At 48.9% G+C, this 19,135-nt stretch overlaps 1 protein-coding gene and 1 long non-coding RNA gene across 3 annotated transcripts in view; one reads left to right on the top strand and one right to left on the bottom strand.

Annotated features, from left to right (window-relative positions):
* Nucleotides 1–3,415, bottom strand: part of Gas7 (growth arrest specific 7) — a 222,413-nt gene extending 218,998 nt beyond the window's left edge. Inside the window, exon 1 of one of the 2 annotated variants that reach the window (XM_013148709.3) lies at nucleotides 2,771–3,415. In XM_013148709.3, the coding sequence (XP_013004163.2) occupies nucleotides 2,771–2,953 (183 nt within the window). In that variant the 5' untranslated portion in view covers nucleotides 2,954–3,415. The remainder of the gene's footprint in view (nucleotides 1–2,770) is intronic. The other variant, XM_013148708.3, reaches the window with a different exon arrangement.
* LOC134474370 (uncharacterized) lies at nucleotides 1,830–17,109 on the top strand. Its single transcript, XR_010045199.1, has 3 exons — nucleotides 1,830–2,706; nucleotides 14,809–14,993; nucleotides 15,811–17,109. It is a non-coding gene; the product is annotated as an uncharacterized LOC134474370 (long non-coding RNA).
* The last annotated feature ends 2,026 nt before the right edge of the window (nucleotides 17,110–19,135 follow it).

Genomic DNA, 19,135 nt, shown 5'->3' with positions numbered 1-19,135 from the left:
TTGGAGGGTCCAATTTATACACACTTTGGTCAGTGCCATATACTTCTCCACCGAGATGGGGTTTCCTGGAACTTCCACCAAAGGAGCAGGGAGCACGCTAAAGATGCCATCCCAGTTGGGTACCCACTACCTCTCCCTGCCCTAGAAGACTGCTGTCGTCCATGCTTGATCCTGCTTCCCTGCCAGCTCTCCTGGTCTCCTGAACTCCATGCCCCAGCAGGCTTGAGGCCAGGAACGCCACTGGCTACATCCCATGGAGTTTACACTTCCCCAACCACTGGGGGCTGCTCTGCCTTCCGGGCTTCTGTGCTAACTCCAGCCTCTGAGCAGCCCCGCCCGGACTCGACCAATCTCAGAATTCTATAATCCCATGGCAGCCCTTCCCAGCAGCCACTCCTTGGGAGCTCTGCCTTCTCCCACTCCCCAAGTCCATCTCTGAGGACCCACTCCACCCACAGGGACTGGCATACCCTTTGTCTGCACCCAGCCCTAAGCCTTAAGGAAGAGCTTGCTCAGGTAAGAGATGCCCAGACCTCAGGAACCTGATCCACAATCCTGTGTCAGAACCACATCCGACTGGGGGTGCAGAGCAGCATTCAGTGTTAGCCCATGGGCTCAGGCCCACCTCCGCCTTCACCTGTGGGAAAACCACCACTCACCATGGAGTCAAATTCAGGGTTAGCAGCGGAGACTTCCACTGCTCCCAGCTGTAGCTGCCCTCGAGCCAGCCTGACCCTCGTAGCCTCCTCTCAGGGACACTGTCACCCACGTGGACCTCACGGGCTGCAGTAACAGACTGCTTCACTGGCCTTTCAGCATGGCTGAGCCTAGGCAGCCCTTTCCCAGAGAGGCCTAAGGATACTGCTTAGCAGCCTAAACTGCTCACCTAATATGCAAGCATGACTCCTTGAGTCCAGACTCAGTTTGCTTAGCTAGGCAATGGGGCCAGCACCATTTCTTTCATGGGGGAGCTGTTGATAATCAACAGCATAGTGAAGTGCTCAACCATCAGCTGCCCTTCTCCATGGTTCCACCCATACGCGGGCACTTCTGCAGCAATGTGCCAGTCGGGAGTGTTTGGAAAGGTCCTGGGCACTGCCACATCCAGGCCTGTGCCAGCTGACAGTTCCGTCTTGTCCCTTGGGTCTGGTCCACCTTTCCTCCCCCATCCCAAGGAAAAGCAGCAGAGACACTCCATTCTTACAAAGACCCCCATCCCAGCCTCACTCCCACCCAGAACAACAGAGTGGGCTGCGTCCAGCGAGGGACACTCCTCACCCCACAGACATCCACCAGCCAAACGTCCACGTCAGTATTTTCCAGGAAAATGTGGCCACCAGAACTCACAAAATATGTGTCTCTCCCAGGGCTTCGAGCTAGAAGACAGAAGGCTCCAGATCCTCCTGCCATAAGCAACACACTTGCTGTCTTTTTCCTCTAAATCTCAAGAAAGGCTAGAAAAAAACCAGGGAACACACCTGACCCTTTCCTGCAGGTGCAGCTGCTCAAAACACAGAAGCAGGGTTCCCCAGAACAGCAGCCCAGGGGAGCTTATTCCGGCCTCTCCTCTACAGCCTCTAAACTTTGCTCCACTGCTACTGATCCATTTGCAGGGAGTTTGCTGTTTCCCTCTGAACCTGCAAGAAACATAACATGCTTCTAGGAGGCCAGGCATTTGGTGATGTCCCCAAAGGACACCCCTGGGGCAAACTCACCCTATAATTATTTCACCCCATTCCTCCTCCCCAGCCCTCCCACCAGGAGCCTGCAATGGAGCGATTTCATTCAAAATTTGCTACTTTGTTCCTTGTGAACTAGGTCGAGTAAAATCATAACTACATTCAGTCAGCTCAGGATCTGGGCAAGGTTTTTTTGTTTTTTGTTTCCTGTCTTTTTTTTTTTTTTAATCAGAATGTTTAATTGGAAGCAATTGTTAATATAGTCTTTACAACAATCCTAAATCAGGCAGCCTTTTAGTAAAACGGACTATTAAGTCACCTTCCCCAACATACACACACTACACCACACACACACACACACACCACTCCACACAGAGGACTTTAGAAAGTTCGGGCCTCACTCAGCCTGTGACAGCGAGGCCTCCCAATTGTCACCCAGACAATAAACAGCCAGCTGACTTGGCTCAGCAGGTCCTATGTGGCTTTGGGGCCACGCCAGAAACCTAGAACAAGCTACATTCAGGTTAGAAGCCCATGAGGGGGTGCTGAAGCCCGGGGGCTATCGCACCCTTGGATCCAGCCTGCTAATGGGACTCAGGCTGGTGGCCAGCAGAGCTCAGCTGACCTGCAAGTGTGCGGCCCAGAGGCGGCCAGGCAGCCTGACCCCCGGCAGCACGGTCGTGCACGGGTCTGGAGGCTCCGAGCTGGAGAAGCGGGGCTGCAGCGCCCCATCTTCCGTGCGTCTTTTCAAGACCACTGGCCAGCCCTAGGCAGCCACCGCCACTGCCTGCACGGCGCCCGCCGCTCCAGAACGCACACAGGCAACAAGTTCTCGCTTCCTCTGAGCCGCTGAGATGTGCTCCGGAGGCCGGCGCGAGGGGAGCGCTTGCAGCCAGTCTGCGCCTCGAGGGGCGCCCGCTGCCCTGGCCACCTCCGGGGCTGAAAAGGTCAGAGCGGCAGAGGCTGCCCCGGGAGCGCCCCTTGCACAGGGACAGGGACGGTCGCGCATCCCGGGCATGGGCAACAGGTACGTCCGCGCCACGAGAACCGCAGGCCGGGGGTGTCCCCGCCCGGACCCCCTCGCCCCTCACCTCCAGCAACTGCACATAGCTCGCCGGGAACCAGCCGCGGAGCCCGTCCTCCTTCTCGCCTTCCCACCAGCCGCCGTCCGGGACCTGCAGCAGCGTGATCAGCTCGCCCGCGGCGAAGCGGAGCCCCTGGCTGTGCCGCTCCCCGGAGAAGGGGTACAGGGTCCGGCAGCGGGCGCCGGACATGGCCTTGGCGCCTGGGCTCACAGCGCAGCCTGCATCCCTGCCGAGCCCCGCGGGCTGGCCAGCGGCTCCGCGGGGTCCCAGGCGCCCGGCGCTCCGGGCTCCCGCGCTCTGGGCGCGCGCCGTCTCGGGGGTGCGCGGGGGTCCCCGGGCGGGCAGGGCGCGCGCGGGGCGCGCTGGAAAGCAGACTCGCTGGCTCGGCCGAACGCGCGGCAACGCCCCCGGGCCGGGCGGCTCGCGGATCCCAGCTCGGGGCGGGGCTCAGGGGGAGGAGACCCAGGGCCCGCGGGCTCCGGAGACAACTTCCCGGGGACGCGGGGCGCGCGCTGTCCCCGCGAGAGCCCGCCCGGGCCGGGGTCGCCCTGGCACGCGGAAACGCGCCGCTCCCCCGGGAGCTGGGGCCCCGAGCATCCCCCAGGCCGGCTCCGTGGCGAGGGAGGCAGGGAGGGCGGCGGACGTGGAGAGGGGCTGGCGACCCGTGGCCGCGCGGGGGCCCTGGCGGCTGCGGCGGGGCGGGCGGGGGGCCGGGCCAGGGCGGCCACGCCCTCCGGGGGCTGGGCGCTGCCGTGCGGAGGGGCAGATCGCGGGACAGAGGCTCGGCCCGCGCCGGACCCTCGGGCTGCAGCAGGGAAACGCCCCTCTGCGCCTAGCTCCGGGGCCTGGTGGCCGGGGTCGGGCGTGCGCCACCTCCCTACGAGGTGTGTATGGGGGGGGACTGTTTGTGACCATCATTGTAGTGGGTGAACCTGGGGTTGAACTTGCCTCACCGGAAACAACGGGTTGAAAGACAGGTTTGAAGCCTGGGGCATGTGCCATAATGCCGGAGGGATAGAGTCGGAATTGATAGAGCTGGAATCAGGTCCTGGCTAAGTGGAGGAAAGGTGAGAGGATCGGCCCCCTCGTGCTTGCATGCAAAGGGGAGGCAGGTTTAGGGTCCCGCCCTCCTGAAATCTAGATGGGCTGTCTGAGCAGTATACACTTGGTCAGTCAACAGTCGGAGATTCTGTGTTCCACTGTAGTTGTGCCAAGGATTGCGAAGCTCATCTGAAAAGGCCCTGACCTCGGGTGTTGAAAAAGTTAACCTTGAATGGAGGATACAGAGGAAAAGGAAAAGTCTGAGGTTTTGCTAGCCTCATTTTTTGCAAAAATTGCAGTGCTAATCTGTGACCAGCTAGGCATTTAATAGCTCTGTATACAACATGAGCACTCCTAATCAAAAAGCAAAGCTAAAATCCAAAATGCTCCAAAATCAACAACTTTTTAAGCTAAGTGTAATACAGGTGGAAAATTCCACACCTGACTTTGTGACCTGTGGCCTGAGTCACAGTCAAATCACACATGCACTAAAAATGTTTTATAAAATTACCATCTGGCTAAGGTATACATGAAACAAATGAATTTTATGTTTAGGCATGAATCTCCTCCTCAGGAAGAAATATTCCAAAATGAAACCCAAAACACTCTGGTCCCAAATATTCCGGATTAGGAGACACTCAGTCTGTGCGTCTCACTGCCTGCCGTGTCTGCCATGGCTGCCTGTTGCCTGACCCTGGGCATAAACTCCCCAGTCTGTGCGGTCCAGGCTCTCCACGTGCCTACCCTAGCTGCATTCCCACCCTTCCTGCCAGGGTACCCATTGCTAAACCAGTCTGAGGTCAGGTGTGGTGGCACATGAAACAGGGCAATCAGGGTAAGTTTGAGGCCAGCCTGGGCTGCTTAGTGAGCTGAAGGCCTGAAGGCCTGCCTGAACTACACAGCATGACCCTGTCTCAAAAAAAAAAGGATATATATATATATATTTGCACTTTGAATCAGACCCTGGCCCCTTCGAGTAGTTCACTAGGTCTCTATCCTGGCTGGACATTAGAATCACCTGAGTAACTATTTAAACCTGCAGTACCCAGGCCCAGCTCCCCACCAGCTTGGAGAGTCACTGCTGAGCCATCTGTACTTAAGCCATTTCAGCTGAGCAGCCTTGGCTTGGCCCTGGGCCACTTGAAAAATGCAGACTCTCCCTAACAGTCCATCAGTTGCTTTTCTGGAATCACAGAGGAGTGAACTCTTGACTACAAGTACTGTTAAGAGTCCCTTTAGGGGCTGGGAATATAGCACAAGCACCTGCCTGGCAAGCACAAGGTCCTGAGTTCGATTCTTAGTACCTGCCCCCCAAAAAGTCCCTTAAAAGCTGAATGTGATGGTGCATGCTTGTAATCCCAGCACTCTGAGAGGCTGAGGCAGAGGATCTCAAGTTAGAGCCAAACCTGGACAATTCAGCAAGACCCTTCCTCAAAATAAAAATAAAAATCTGAGATGTAGCTCAGTGCAAAGACCCTGGGTTCAATCTGCTGATTAAAAAAAAATCTTTTAAAACTAGATCTGATGGCATATAGATATAAACCCAGCACTCAAGATGCTGAGGCTGGAGGATCCTGAGTTCAAGGGCCAGTCTAACTTACACAGTGAAACTTTGTCTAAAAAATAAACAGCCAAGCAGGGGGCCATAGGGCTATAATCTCAGCCCTTTGGGGGAGGATGAGTCAGGAGGATCGATGTGAGTTCAAGAACACTGGGGGATACACAGCAAGACTAAAGAAAAGAAAAGAAAACTAATAAACAAGTCCTTCTGGTGGCTGGGGCTGGCGGAGATACACTCCCCTAACATGTCCATGGACAGGATCTGGGTTCTATTCCAGGTACCGCATAACGAACAAATATACACAAAAAGTGTTCTTTAAAACAGAATGGCACAGCTAGAGGTGTAGCTCAGTAGTGGAGAATTTGCCCAGTATGCATGAGACCCTAGATTTCATCCCAGCACTGCGGAAAAACAAAAATAAGACTTGATAATTAATACAGAAAAATGTCACTAAAAGTCAAGTGTGCTGGTGCATGCTTGTAATCCCAGCACTCTGGGATACCAAAGCAGGGTGACTGTAAATTGGAGGCCAACCCGAATCAAAAATGAAATCAGAGTGCCAAGGGAGGTGGCTCAGTGTTAGGGTGTTTGCCTGGTGCATAAATTCAATTCAAAGAGGAAATTAAGTTTAAAGGAGATAAAATACTGGCTTTCCATAGGCCAGCTTCAGGCCTCATACCTGATGTTGTGACCTGGTCCAGGATGGGACAGCTGGTCTGGCGTCATCCTGCAACCCAGAATTCTCTGGAGCAACCTGAGGACAGCCTGTGTGCCAGCCAGCCTGGACTTGAGCAACCTGAGCCTATCGGCATCCATACATTTCAACACCTAGAGACCCACCCCATACATTCCAGCTGCACGCAACTGATCTGTGGCTGTCAAGTTCTGAGTTCTGTCCATCTCATCCCTGCAACCCTGAGAGCTCAGGAGGTATTGCTCACCCCTAGCTGAGACATAAAGAAACTGGATGAAAAGGATGTGTCTTGACCGCGACCAGCAGACCACCCATCAGTGGGCGAGCTGGCTTTGACTGTAGTCCTGGGTTACTGTCAGAGGAGAACTTTGTCCTCCAGCTCACTTGGCCCAAATCAGGACGTGCGAGGCCCTGTGACTCATTCCCAGAAAGCACCCGAAGCGCTTTCTTTTCCATTGCCCAATGTAGTCTTGATAAAAACCATGCTCCACGAGTAAGTAGTGACTGAACTTCTCCCACACAAGTTCCCCAACAACTTTAGGTCTAGATCCATTTCCCTAATTGTAATTGAAAATTGAACCCAACAAGTGGAATATGAAAATTTTGGTAGTTAAATATAGTCAGTGTCAAAATGTCTAGACCGCTGGCCATCAAGCCCCCACTCTCCTCTCTAGCTGTGACCCTTGAGTAATTTATTTTACGTCTCCAAACTTCATGTTCCTTATCAGTAAAAGATAATGATAGCAGTATTGCTATTATAAAGTAGAATAATAAACAAGGGCTGGGCGTGGTGGTACATGCCAGTACATAGGAGACCGAGCCTAGGGATCACAAGTTTGAGGTTAACCCAGGCATCTAGAAAATTCAAGGCCAGCCTGGGCTACATAGTGAGACCCTGAGTCACAAAAGAAGAAAGAGCTGGGTGTGGTGGCACACTCATGTACGCCTGTCATCCCAACACTCAGGAGGCTGAGACAGGAGGGTTGCTGTAAGTTTGAGGCCTGCCTGGGCTACATAGTAAGTTCAGGGGCAACCAGAACTATATAGTGAGACTCCCAAGAGAAAGAGAGAGAGAAACAAAGGAAGGAAGGAATAGAAATGAGGCTCTGTGTGGTGGTGTGTACCTGTAATTCCAGTTACTCTGGAGGCTGAGGCAGGAGGATCACAAGTTCAAGGTCAGTATGGACAAGTTAGTGGAACCCTTTCTCCAAACAAAGGCATTACAGAGGGGCATTAAAAGAGCAATCAATTACTAAACTTGTAATCTGTTTCGAAAAAATGCACATTAAGTATTGAAATATTAGTAACTATTATGGTCTGTCTATTTTAGCCACCCAATGATTAATTATCTAATGCGTCTTTTTGAACTAACATTTCCAGGGCCGTAGTAGAAGAGAAAACTCTTGCATGTTTGGAGAGAAGAAAGAGGAGGAGGAAGGAAAACAGATGTAACAGAATCAGGATGTTCTATGCACAGGCACCAGCTCCACACAGCAAATGTGTGTGCGTCCTGCAAGCATGTTCTACAAAAATCAAATTAAAATCATTTTAATCGGGGTGCCAAAGTTTATAAAGCAAATTTTTTCTGTTTTCTCCAGGACCCCAAACCAAGAGACAAATCCCTTCTCTACCCCGTCTTGTCTCTTCCCTTCCACTGTTCTTCTATGATCCGTTGAACTTTTATGTGAATCTATAATTATTGAACTTTTTTTCTGATAATAAAGTCTTATTGTTCAGATTCTCAGTAACTCAGAAAGGGGATGGTTTCAAATTTCCATTTCTTCCTCTTGAAGCCAAACAAGGAGTCTTACAAAGAGTGGGCCTTCTGTGCTTCCTGAGTCATTTTGTATAGACTACTGAGAGCCTCTTTCTATTTAGTTTTTGGTTGTTTTAAAGTTACTCTAGAAATTCTTGTTATAATGTCCAGTTTAACCTGTATATTCCCGAAGAGCAGACCTTAGTTTCTTAATTGGCTATAATTTTAAATTATGTAATGCAAAACTATTTTTCTTTTCTTCTGTGTGTGGGAGAGAGAAAGAGAGAGAGAGAGAGAGAGAGAGAGAGAGACTCACTCTATAATTCAGGATGAGTTTAAACTATGGAGCCCAAGCTGGCCTCGAACTCAGGTCAATCCCCTGCCTCAAATTGCTGAATGCTGAGATTTCAGGTGTGCATCACCACATCCAGCTTGGATATTTCTGTTCTGCTCCAAACAACTTTATCTACCTTCCTGTCACCTGGGGGTGGTGGAAAAACCTAAGGGTTAAAGTTGTTTAGAATGGTGAACACAGTTGGCCGTGGTGGTATATACCAGTGCACCTAACACTGAGAGAGGCTGAGGAAGGAGGGCCACCCATTGAGTCCTGCCTGGACAAGTTAGTGCTTAGCAAGACCTTGTTTCAAAAGAAAAAGTGAGGAGGGCCAGGGGCCTGGAGCTCAGTGGTAGAGGGCCCCCCTGGGACCTCTAAAAAAATAAAACACATGAATCAGCAGTTCGCTCCTGGGTGTCTACCTAACAGGAATGCAAACGTGTCCACACAAAAATTTCTAGGGAATGTTCACAGCAACTCTGTTCTGATAGCCAAAGGTGGAAGCAATCCCACGTCCACCACTGGGGGACAGATGAGATGTGGTACTACCACATACTGGGCCACTCACGCACCATGGATGGGAACGAAGTGGTGACATAGGCTACCACAGAGATGACCCTTGAAGGCCTTTCGCTAAGCCAGGGCAAAAAAAACAATGGCTGCAGATGACAAGATTGTGTTTATGTGTCATTCCCAAAGAAGGAAGTCCTCCAGACGGTTCACCGATTGGATTGGTGGTTGCCTAGGGCTGGGCATAAGCAAACATGCACCAGGTCTCTTTTTGAGGTAGTGAAAATATTCTAAAATTAGATTATGTGAATGATTGCATGCCTTGGAAAAGTCAGTGAATTGTACACTTAATATGAGAAAATATTTTTGTATGTAAATTATAGCCATAATAAAGCTGTTAACATAAAATAAAAATAAAAGCCTCCTGCTTTCAAAAAATGTATTTTTTCTACCCATGGACACTGATTCATTCAACAAAAACCCCAAGAGCTATTAAACATAAGTCATAAAACACACAAGGTGCCGGGCCGGGGAATAGAGAGAGAAAAATGACAGCTTATATAAAGAATTCCCGTCAATGTCAGTGTCAGCAAGGAAAAGATGGGTGATTGCTTTAATCCATTTTGTGTGGCTATAACAAAATGCATGAGGCTGGATGCTTTATAATAGAAGAGGTTTTGTTCATGACTGGGAGGCTGCATCTGGTTGGCTTCTGGTGACGGGGGCCACATGCTGCCTGGAGGAAAGATGGAAACAGATCAGGTAGTCAGAGAGGGAGCACAGAAAGCCAAACTCAGTGCCTAGCAATAAATCCTTGAGGTGACCAGCCCAGTCCCAAGAGATCTCATCCACTCCCGACAGCTGGGCATTAATCTCTTCCAGGAACACCCCCCATCCAGAAAAGCAAATCAAAATCCCAAGAAGTCACTCATGTGTACTCCCCAGTACGTGAAGATAAAAACAAAACAGAAACCACACATACTGGGGAGGATGTGGTACCCTGGAGCCTGCTGAGAAGCTGGCGGTAGCTAGCAAAACCGAGCTCAAGTTCCACTACTGCTCACCTCTTCCCCTTCCAGGTATGCACCCAACTGGGGTAGATTTGTTTGTTCACGCTGTATTAGTCAGCCTTGCATTACTGTGACAAAATACCTGAGATTATCAGCTAAGAAGGAAAGGTTTATTGGCTCACAATTCAGAGACTTTAGTCCTTGGTCTTTGGTACCATGCTTTTAGGTCTGTCCATCTCAGGGGGAGCATTTGATGAGGGTTAGGGTAGCCTCATGCTGGGGACAACCTGACATTCACCAGCAGCAAAATGGGTAAAGTGGGATGGCTCATGCAGTGGGAAACTACTCTGGGAGTGGAGAAAGGATGGAACATAAATGAATCCCACAGATGTAATGTGGAGCAAAAGGAAACAAAAAACACATATGCCATTATTTCACCTACAGGAAACCTTTAGAGGTCGGAATAGTGGGGTAGGTAGTGATTGTGCCAGAGGGATTCAGGATGCTGCTTAAGACTTTACTACTTAAACTGTGCATGGTGGCGCACGCCTGAAATCCTAGCACTCAGGAGGCTGAGGCAGGAGGATCATTGCAAGTTTGAGACCTCTCTGGGCTCCAAAGTGGGTTCGAGACCAGCCTGAATTGCATAGCAAGACCCTATCTCAAAAAAAAAATCTACTCCTTGATATAGTTAGTAGATACCGAGAATAATGGTCCAGTCCATACTCGGTACAGCTCTCTGTTTGTGTGATATATTTTGATGGTTTGTTAAAAACAATAAGCTGGATGTGGCTGCACATGCCTGTAATCTCAGAACTCTGGGAAACTGAGGCAGAAGAATCCCAAATTAGAGCCCAGGCTGGGCAACTTGAAGATTTGGTGAGAACCTGTCTCAAACTAAAAAATTAAAAAGAGCTGGCGTGTAGCTCAGTGTGAAATCTGTGGATTCAGTCCCTAATATCACAAATAATAATAACATGACACTTTCTCTGATATCAGAGAATTTGTAATCCACCTGCTAGGGTGACGCTGCCCAAACTTGTTTGACTGTGTCTATCACTAAAACATCCCACATATCAATATGTAATATAGTATTCATAATGCAAGTACAATATAAATATTTCTATTATCTATAAAATAAATACATAAGCCACTAACCCAAGTATATTATAATACACAAAATTAAGACAATAAAAGGGTTATGTTAAAATATGTATTACATACAAGTTGTGGTTCTCAGATTCTGAGAATTACTCAAGATTGTGTTAGAAATGATGTCCATTTGTGACCCCGGCCCCAGAGATCCCTCTTTTTAACAAACCTCCAGGGTATTGTGATATAGGTCTCAGATCTGACTTCAAAGGTCACCAAACCATGTCAGATTTTACTTGTACATAAAAGAACATTGTTGGCCATGCCTGTAATCCCAGCCCTTGGCTTTATTTTCAACTCTAGAATCAGGCATCATTCCATAGAATATACGTATTTCAATGAGCTGAGCAGAGGACAATCATTTTATAGAAAGAAAAGTTTAGAGAACTCCCGAGACCCGGCCATGGTGGGACTCAGGCAGCTTATTCTTCTGCCCTCTTGGTAAGCACCTGTGGCGTGGGCCAGAAAGAGAACCATTGGCTGTAAGCCTACTGCCACATGGGCTGAAAATCAAGCACACTTCCCCCGCCCACCGCCCCATATCTACTGGGATAAATGTCTCAGCATCTCTTGGGAGGATGACCACATGCAGTATAGCAAATATGGGGGATTTCCTTCTATCTTATGTTTGAAGGCAAAGGTTTTCACTGTTTTGTTTTGTTATGTTTCTTTTGCTCTATTCAGTACTCTCAATTGGTTTTATAATGTTCTATTTTTGGTTTGATTTTGCTATACCTAATTGACTGAACAACTATTGTGAAGTCAAGGAGATATACCATAGTACATATTACTACTATCCCAGTATCCTATTGTGAACTCCTGTACCAATTTCACTGCATTGTCTCAATTGGCTTTGTTCTGTCTTGTGCTGTTACATTTTTACTACTTTCAAAATAAAATTTAAAAAAAAAGTTTAAAGAAACCAAGAACATTGTTAGCCATGGTGGCATATGCCTATAATCTTAGCACACTGGGAGGCTGAGTCAGGAGGAGCTGAAGTTCAAGCCCGGCCTCAGCCAGTTAGTGATTAGGAGACTCTGTTTCAAAACATAAAAAGGGTTGGGGAAAGAAGGTAGTGGATTGGTCATAGAAAAGTAACTGATTAGTTGACACCACGTTACTCTGTGTATGGATTCAGGCACCGGGAACTTCATTATCATGCTGGTTGGATCCTGTGGGTTTGGGATTTTTGGCTGTTATCTCTCTAATCCTGGTTCCTGGGAGGGTCAGATAGACAGTTTAGCTTCAGGTTGGTGACATGGAAGTTTGGCGTGAGAGACTGCGTTTAGATTTTCAATCCCAGAGCAGGAGTGGCCTCCTGGAATAGATAAATGAAGACATAAAACAACTGAGAAACAGGAGGAGCACTATAGGATAAGGAAAAAGGCATGGGGATGGAAGACAGAGACGGGGTGGGGAAGGGGTGCAGGAAGAGAAGACAGAGCCCAGCTAGGGGAAAGGTCTCCAAGGTCTTCCAATCTCCTCCTCCTCCCAGGTCCCAAGGGCAGAGGAGGCTCCAGCCCCACCTGGCTCTCCAGGGATGGCTTAGGGTGTTATTTGCAAACGGTGCCTGAAGAAAAAGAAATGAGAAACGAAAAGAAAAGGAGGCCCTCAAAAAATGAAATAAGTCATGGAGCCAGAACTAACACTTAGACATTGAAGTCTGGAGGGTGGAGGGTCTCAGCGGCACCGTGACCTTCTGGCAAGTGCGAGGGCGTGAGTTTGAGTCCCGGTACCAAAAAAGAGAAAAAGAAACGTAGCTCAGTGGTACAGCTCCTGTCTGGCAAACATGAGGTGCTGGGTTTGATTCCTGAAACCAGTAAAGAAAATAAAAGAAATTGAAGTCTGGGGCAAAGAGTGTGGCTCTGCATTACAGTGTTACCCCAGCAGGGTCAAAACCTTGGGGTCCACCCACTGCGGAGAGAGAGAGAAAGAGAGAGAGAGAAAAGAAGAAGAAGAAGAAGAAGAAGAAGAAGAAGAAGAAGAAGAAGAAGAAGAAGAAGAAGACACCAGAAAGACCCAGCAGGGAGCTGAGCAGAGACAGGCAAAGCCAAATGAAGAGACAAAAAGTCCCCAAGCTAACCTGATGGCCACTATGAACCCATCTGAAGCAGGGAAAGATCTGCCCCAAGAAACCTCTGTCAAAAAGACTTCAAAAGATCTCCGGGTGTGCAAGTCCGCAATCCCAGGCTGAGGCAGGAGGATCACCGTGAGTCTGAGGCCAGTCTGGGCTACATAGTGAGTCCCCGAGCAGCCTAAACTCCATAGTGAGACTTTGTCTCAAAAAAAAAAGCCGGCTGTGTTGCTCACGCCTGTAATCCCAGCACTCAAGAGGCTGAGGCAGGAGGATCTTTGCGAGTTCGAGACCAGCCTGGGCTACAAAGTGAGCTCAAGATCAGCCTGAACTGCATAGCGAGACCGTGTCTCAAAAAAGAAAAGAAAAGAAAAAAAAAGGATTCAAAAGTTCATTGCAGAAGTGTATGGGAGCTGCGCCCCTCCTGTGTCCTCTCTCTTAGGGGTTCCTCTGGTCACAGCCATCCTTGGAACATGCAAGCCCACGCATGCACACAAAACTGCCCCAGTAACCAGCCCCTAATCACTTTGGGGACCCCTGTGGCGAACACTGGGTTTTCATTTATACGCCTCGCCCCTCTATCAAAGTGTGAAAATAGCTTTTCAGTGTTCATTAAAAGTGGCTTAAGTTGACACCAGTTCCTGGGGACTCTCGAGCTTCGGAAAACACTCAAAAGAATGTCCCGGCTGCAGGTTCTTGGGTTTCACTTTTGCAAAAAGGGGCTGGGTAAGGAATACTTCGGAACAGCCCCATTCTTTCTCAGAACAAAACCCACCATCAGTCTCCATTCTTCTGGAGCCTAAAAATAACCTCAGAATTAATCACAACAGAAAAAGAACAGCCTCTTCAATGACTATAATTAGCTCTTGCTTGTTAATGAAGACTCAGATGACGAGGCTCTTCGAGTCCCAGCGATTGTGCTTATTAAGGACACACCCAGACAAGTGGCTGCACCTCCCCACACCTTGGATTCCTCACCTGCAGAGCAGGGGTGGCGGCACCTGTTGCATGGGTAGGATGTAACAGGCTGTAGGCTGCTGTGAGTGTGCAGGGCTCTCTGGGCGGGCACACAGCTGGGTTCAAACCAGAAGAAACTTCCAGAGAAGAACTGAAGAGCCAGAGGAGCCTGGTATTCCCAGGCCTGGCATCGGAATGAGATAGAGGGAGGGAAGGCTTATTTACTCTCTGGACTAATCAACATTCCTGCCAGGGATGCTGGGCAGAGTGCTGGGTGAAGAAATAGCACACAGGTTTCTCCTGCTCTTACTGGAGCAGGAGAGATCCTCCAGCAGGATCTCTCTGGCCAAGCCCTTTCGTAGTCACCTGAAGGGCGGAACCGGACTTGCAGGGACCGCTCCTCGTGGGCCTGGAGACCTGGAGGGAAAGATTAACAAGAACCTTGGAGACTGGACTTGGGGGGGGGGGGGCGGGTCTACCTGCAGTCCCAGCTGCTCAGGAGGATGCAGTGTTAGGATCACAAATTCGAGCCCCTGAGATCCATCTCCAGGGCCACACACACCCAAAGGAAGCAAACGTGCACCCTCCTTGCCGTGGCTACGAACATCTTGGGGTTAAATAGCCTTGTCTGTGGCTGTCTAAAGTAAAGGGTAACAACTCAGGAGACGTGTTTTCCCAGAAGCCGACATCCGGATTCTCCAGGCACCTAGAATTCAGTGAGAACCAGGTCAAAGAAATTTTGAAGAAGCAACTAGAGAAATGTGTCCATTGATGCTAACAGTGGAAGTGAGTGGCGGGCTTGTGTGGGCTCTGCTTTTATTTATAGGCTTAAAATTTTGCTCAGTACTAAAATAAATATTTGTACCTGAGTTTCCCCCATATCCTTGATGCTTCTGAGAGAAATTAGGTCTCATCGTTTTCAAATAACTCTAATTTTTAAAAATCTGTTTTTCAGTCCAGAATATACAGAACAAGGTACATTGACAGACAGAAGAACACCTGCTGACAGTTTGGTGCTAAGCTCTGGGAGGAAGGATAGAGATCCACAATCAATTTATTATTATTATTATTAAGAGGATCTTGTATATTCCAGGCTGGCCTTGAAGTCATTCCATTGCCTGATTTGTCCTGGAATGACAGGTATGCACAACCACCCTGAACTGAGGAGAATAATTTTTAAAACACCCCAAAATATAGGATGAATCTTAGTTGGAGCTATTTAGCATGCATCAAGAGTCCCATAAGATATTGGTAAACTGGGCATAGTTGCCATGCTTGTAATTCCCCCAGCACTCTGGGAGGGTAAGATAAGAGGATCACCAGGTTAGAACCCAGATTAGGCGATGCAGTGACTTAGCCAGATTCTGTCTCAAAATTTAAAATAAATAAATAAGCAAGGAGGTAGTGGCTCACACCTATAATCAGCATTGAGGAGGCTGAGGCAGGAGAATCACCATTAGTTCAAGGCCAGCCCAGACTACATAGCAAGATCCTGTGTCAAAGAAAACCAAAATGAATAAATAAATAAATGTCTGTCTACGCAGCACCCAATATTTTTTTTGAAGGATCTTAATTCATGGGCTGAAGGCCTTTAAGTTACCAAGTGTTGGTAAGTAAAACATAAATTTAATTGTTAAGCAAATTCACTTGTTTGAGAACAATTCACTTCCCAACTAAATTAAGTAAGATGATGGCTGACATCAGTCAGCTGGGTCAGGGGCTGAGCCTGGGGTAGGGAGAGGGCAGAATTAACTTTCCTTTATGATCTCGGCGTAGATTTATTAGTTACAATGAGTGTGTATTACTTTTATAATCTAAAAAAGATTAAAAGGATTATTAAGTATTTGTAATAAGTAGGAGAATAATAAGCATAGATTTCACACTGGTAGTCTTTTACTAGGTTGAGTTAGCAGATCAGGCTTCTTTATTCTTTATATTCTCTTTCTTTCTTTTACAGGATCTTGCTATATAATTGAGGCTGGCTTTGAACTCATTCTGTATCACGATGTAGTCCAACCTGGCCTTGAACTGGCGACAATCCTCCTGCCTCAGCCTCCTGAGTGCTGGGATTGCAGGTGTGTGCCACCATGCCCCGCAGATCAGCATGCTTTGTGATGGGTTCCTCTTTCCACCACTTTGCCTTTTCGGGACCTAAAGTTGTTCACCGCATGATGCCTGATGGAGCCATTCAGGACCAGCTCAGGAGACTGCACTTAGGAGGTTTGGAATATCTGCCTTCTTTTCTGAAGTTCCTCATGTGGTTTGGGTACACAGACCTGGCTGAGAACCTTGGCCTAAGGTGATCCTACACCTGCAACATACTGTATCATCTGGAGAGTCCAGAATACCTGGTGCTGGAGCCAGGCGTGAGCACTTCAAAAAGATCTCCAAATGTCTTCAGTGTGTAGCCAAGTTTGGAACCTCCGCCGTGTGAATAGAGTTCCCAGAAGCGTTTCCCAAAGCAGAAAGTCGCTTGGAGCCCAGGACTGACCACAGCATGGAGGTACATACACCGTGCAGGAAGGGTAAAGATCTGCCCATGTGCACGGCTCCACTAGACCCTGGACCCAGCTCACCCTGTTCTCCAGTGCTGGCCTGGGCTCCCCAGCCCTCCGCCTCAGGAGATGAGGCACCTACTAAGCCCCACTGCCCAGCCCCTTGTCTCCTGGGCAGCCCAGCCTTTGACTGTCTCCTCCATTTGGAAGCCACTTTCCCTGCCTGGGGGCGAGCCCGGGACCCACCAGGGAGCACGTTGCCATGAAGATAGTGCATACTGTTCCCCAGCCCATTCCTGCCAGTGCCAAAGTCCTGTGAAAAATCAGAATTGACAGGGGGCTCTTCTGACAGCCCGGGCTTCTCCACAGGAAGATGTAGGAGATTTTTTCCTCTGTGTTGTGAGAAGGTTGGACAAACTGAGGAAGAATGTCAACACAAACAGACCTTCCTCGGATTATTGAGATACATAAAGAAGCCTATTTTCTTTTCTTTTCTTTTTTGTCTTTTTGAGACAGGGTCTCGCTATGCAGTTCAGGCTGGCTTTGAGCTCACTTTGTAGCCCAGGCTGGTCTCGAATTTGCAACGATCCTCCTGCCTCAGCCTCCCAAATGCTGGTGTACAGGCATGCGCCACCACACTGTCTAAGAAATCTTCTTTCTTAAGGATGGGCTTATCTACTGTCATTGTCATGATGTTAGTTGAGAGGAAGACACGTGGGGATGGCAGGAGAAATAATCCTTTTCCCCTGCAGAGTATGAAGTGGTCTAACCAGAGTTACATCTGCAGGCCAGCACTCGGGGGGGCTGAGGCAGGAGGATCATTGCGAGTTCGAGACCAGCCTGGGCTACAAAGTGAGCTCAAGGCCAGCCTGAACTGTATAGCAAGACCCTGTCTCAAAAAGTCCCCCTACCCCCCAAAAATATTTTAAATTTAAATTTTAAATACAGTTGGCCAGGCTATTCTTACAGTGCTCCTGCCTCAGGGCCTGAGTAACAGAAACTGTCATGTCTTCAGGCAAAAGAAGCAGGAGCAGGTGGAAAAAAATTCGTATCAGCCCCACTGGGAGTGATTCCTTTTTTTTTTTTTTTGAGGGAGAGGGTCTTGCTATATTGCCCAGGCTGACCCTGCAATCCTGGGCTCCAGAGATCTTCCCACCTCAATTCACTGACGAGCTGGGACTAGAAGTGTGTACCTCTGTGCCCAGACAGAGGGTAATTCTTAGAAAACTACAATTCAAGAAAGAGGAGGAGGTAGAGAAGCCTGACGGGGAGTTTGGGCATGGGGAGGAGATGGCCCGGGGAAGAGAACACTGCAGAAGCAGGCTTCATTTCTGATGTAGTCAGGGGTTGTATACAGATTACAGTTAGAATCAGGACATGGAGTTTATAATCTTATTTTTAATAATATGGTAGTCAACACAAGAAAGTGCAGGAAATCTATCTGCAACACCAAAGACATAGAACATTTAGCCAAGAGCCTAAATCCCACAGCAATGTCCCACATGAGTCCAGATGAAAACCCAGAGCCCATAACAATGCCTCCCACGAGTCCAGATGGAGGTCCAGAGCCCACAAGAAGGACTCACACCAGTCTCTTTTACGGATCTATGCTAGGAAGGCCCAAAGGCCAGCGGTGGAAGCCAGAAAGTCCATGACAGTGGGGTGAAGGAGCTATGTTGGTGGGATGGGGGTTCTGCGCTGGAGCCGAGAAGTCACACTCACAACAAAGACCAGGGCTGTCCTGAAAGGCACCACAGCCTCCTCAGCGACACAGAGGCCCTGAGCTCCTCCTCCGACAAACACAGTCGGGTACGTGCCAGGAAGCAGCGTGACGAGTTCATCCTGGAGACCCAGCGGCACACGTCTTCCCCTCCGGAGCCAGGAAGCAATGCTCGATGTGAGGTCCAGAGCTTCTCCAGGAGAACCAACAGCTCAGACAGCAACTTGAAGGAGAACCCACAATGCCTCACCACCTCAATGCAATAATGCATTAACGCCCTCTTTCTCCTTCTCCACTTATTTATGCTGGCAACTTTCCTCAGGTAGAACATCTACGCTCAGTGCCATGCTGATGTAATCCAGCTGGTGTTAAACTGACCACCAGTTCTTAACCCATAACAATTACCTATTCACTATGGATCAAACTTTGCCAAATGTAATGGCCTCAAACAACAGTAAATATCTCCTACACGTTCAGGGGTAGGTGGGTGGTCAGGAATTCAGCAGCAGGTGGGCTGGGAACTTCTGGCTTGAGGTAGCTCATGAGGTTGAGTCAACTCATCAGCCAGCCCATCAGCCAGACCATAGTCATGAAAAGCTAAATGGGGGTTAGGGGACCTGCTTCCCAAAAGGGGCACCCCCCTACCTCTTGGCTGTAGGTCTGGATTCTTTTTTTGTTTAGGTACCAGGAATTGAACTCAGGGCCTCTCGCTTATCAGGCAGGTGCTGTGCTGCTGAGCTGTATCCCTAGTTTCAATTCCTTAACACATGGAAGTTTTCAGAAGACTGGCCAGGGGTCTTTGGTGGTGGGCCGTCCCCAGGAATAGTCCCAGAGCCAGCGGACAGAGCTGCAAAGTCTTCTGTGACCTCTCTTTAGAAGTCACCCCTGGAATGTCTATGTCTTTATGGTTCCACGAATCAGTCCTACATGGGGAGTACACTCTGGGGTAAGTACCAGGGAATTAGCGTTGTTGGGACCATTATGGAGATGAGCCACTTCAAGGAGAAAAGTCCAGCTAGGCGTGGTGTTGTATGCCTATAATCCCAGCACGCTGGTGTTAGTGTATT

This window comes from Cavia porcellus, unplaced genomic scaffold (assembly GCF_034190915.1).
Source record: "Cavia porcellus strain 051 isolate PalLab524CR breed Dunkin Hartley unplaced genomic scaffold, mCavPor4.1 scaffold_32, whole genome shotgun sequence".
Taxonomy (NCBI): domain Eukaryota; kingdom Metazoa; phylum Chordata; class Mammalia; order Rodentia; family Caviidae; genus Cavia; species Cavia porcellus.
Note: the sequence above shows the minus strand (reverse complement) of the source record. Positions and strands in the feature narration are given on the sequence as shown.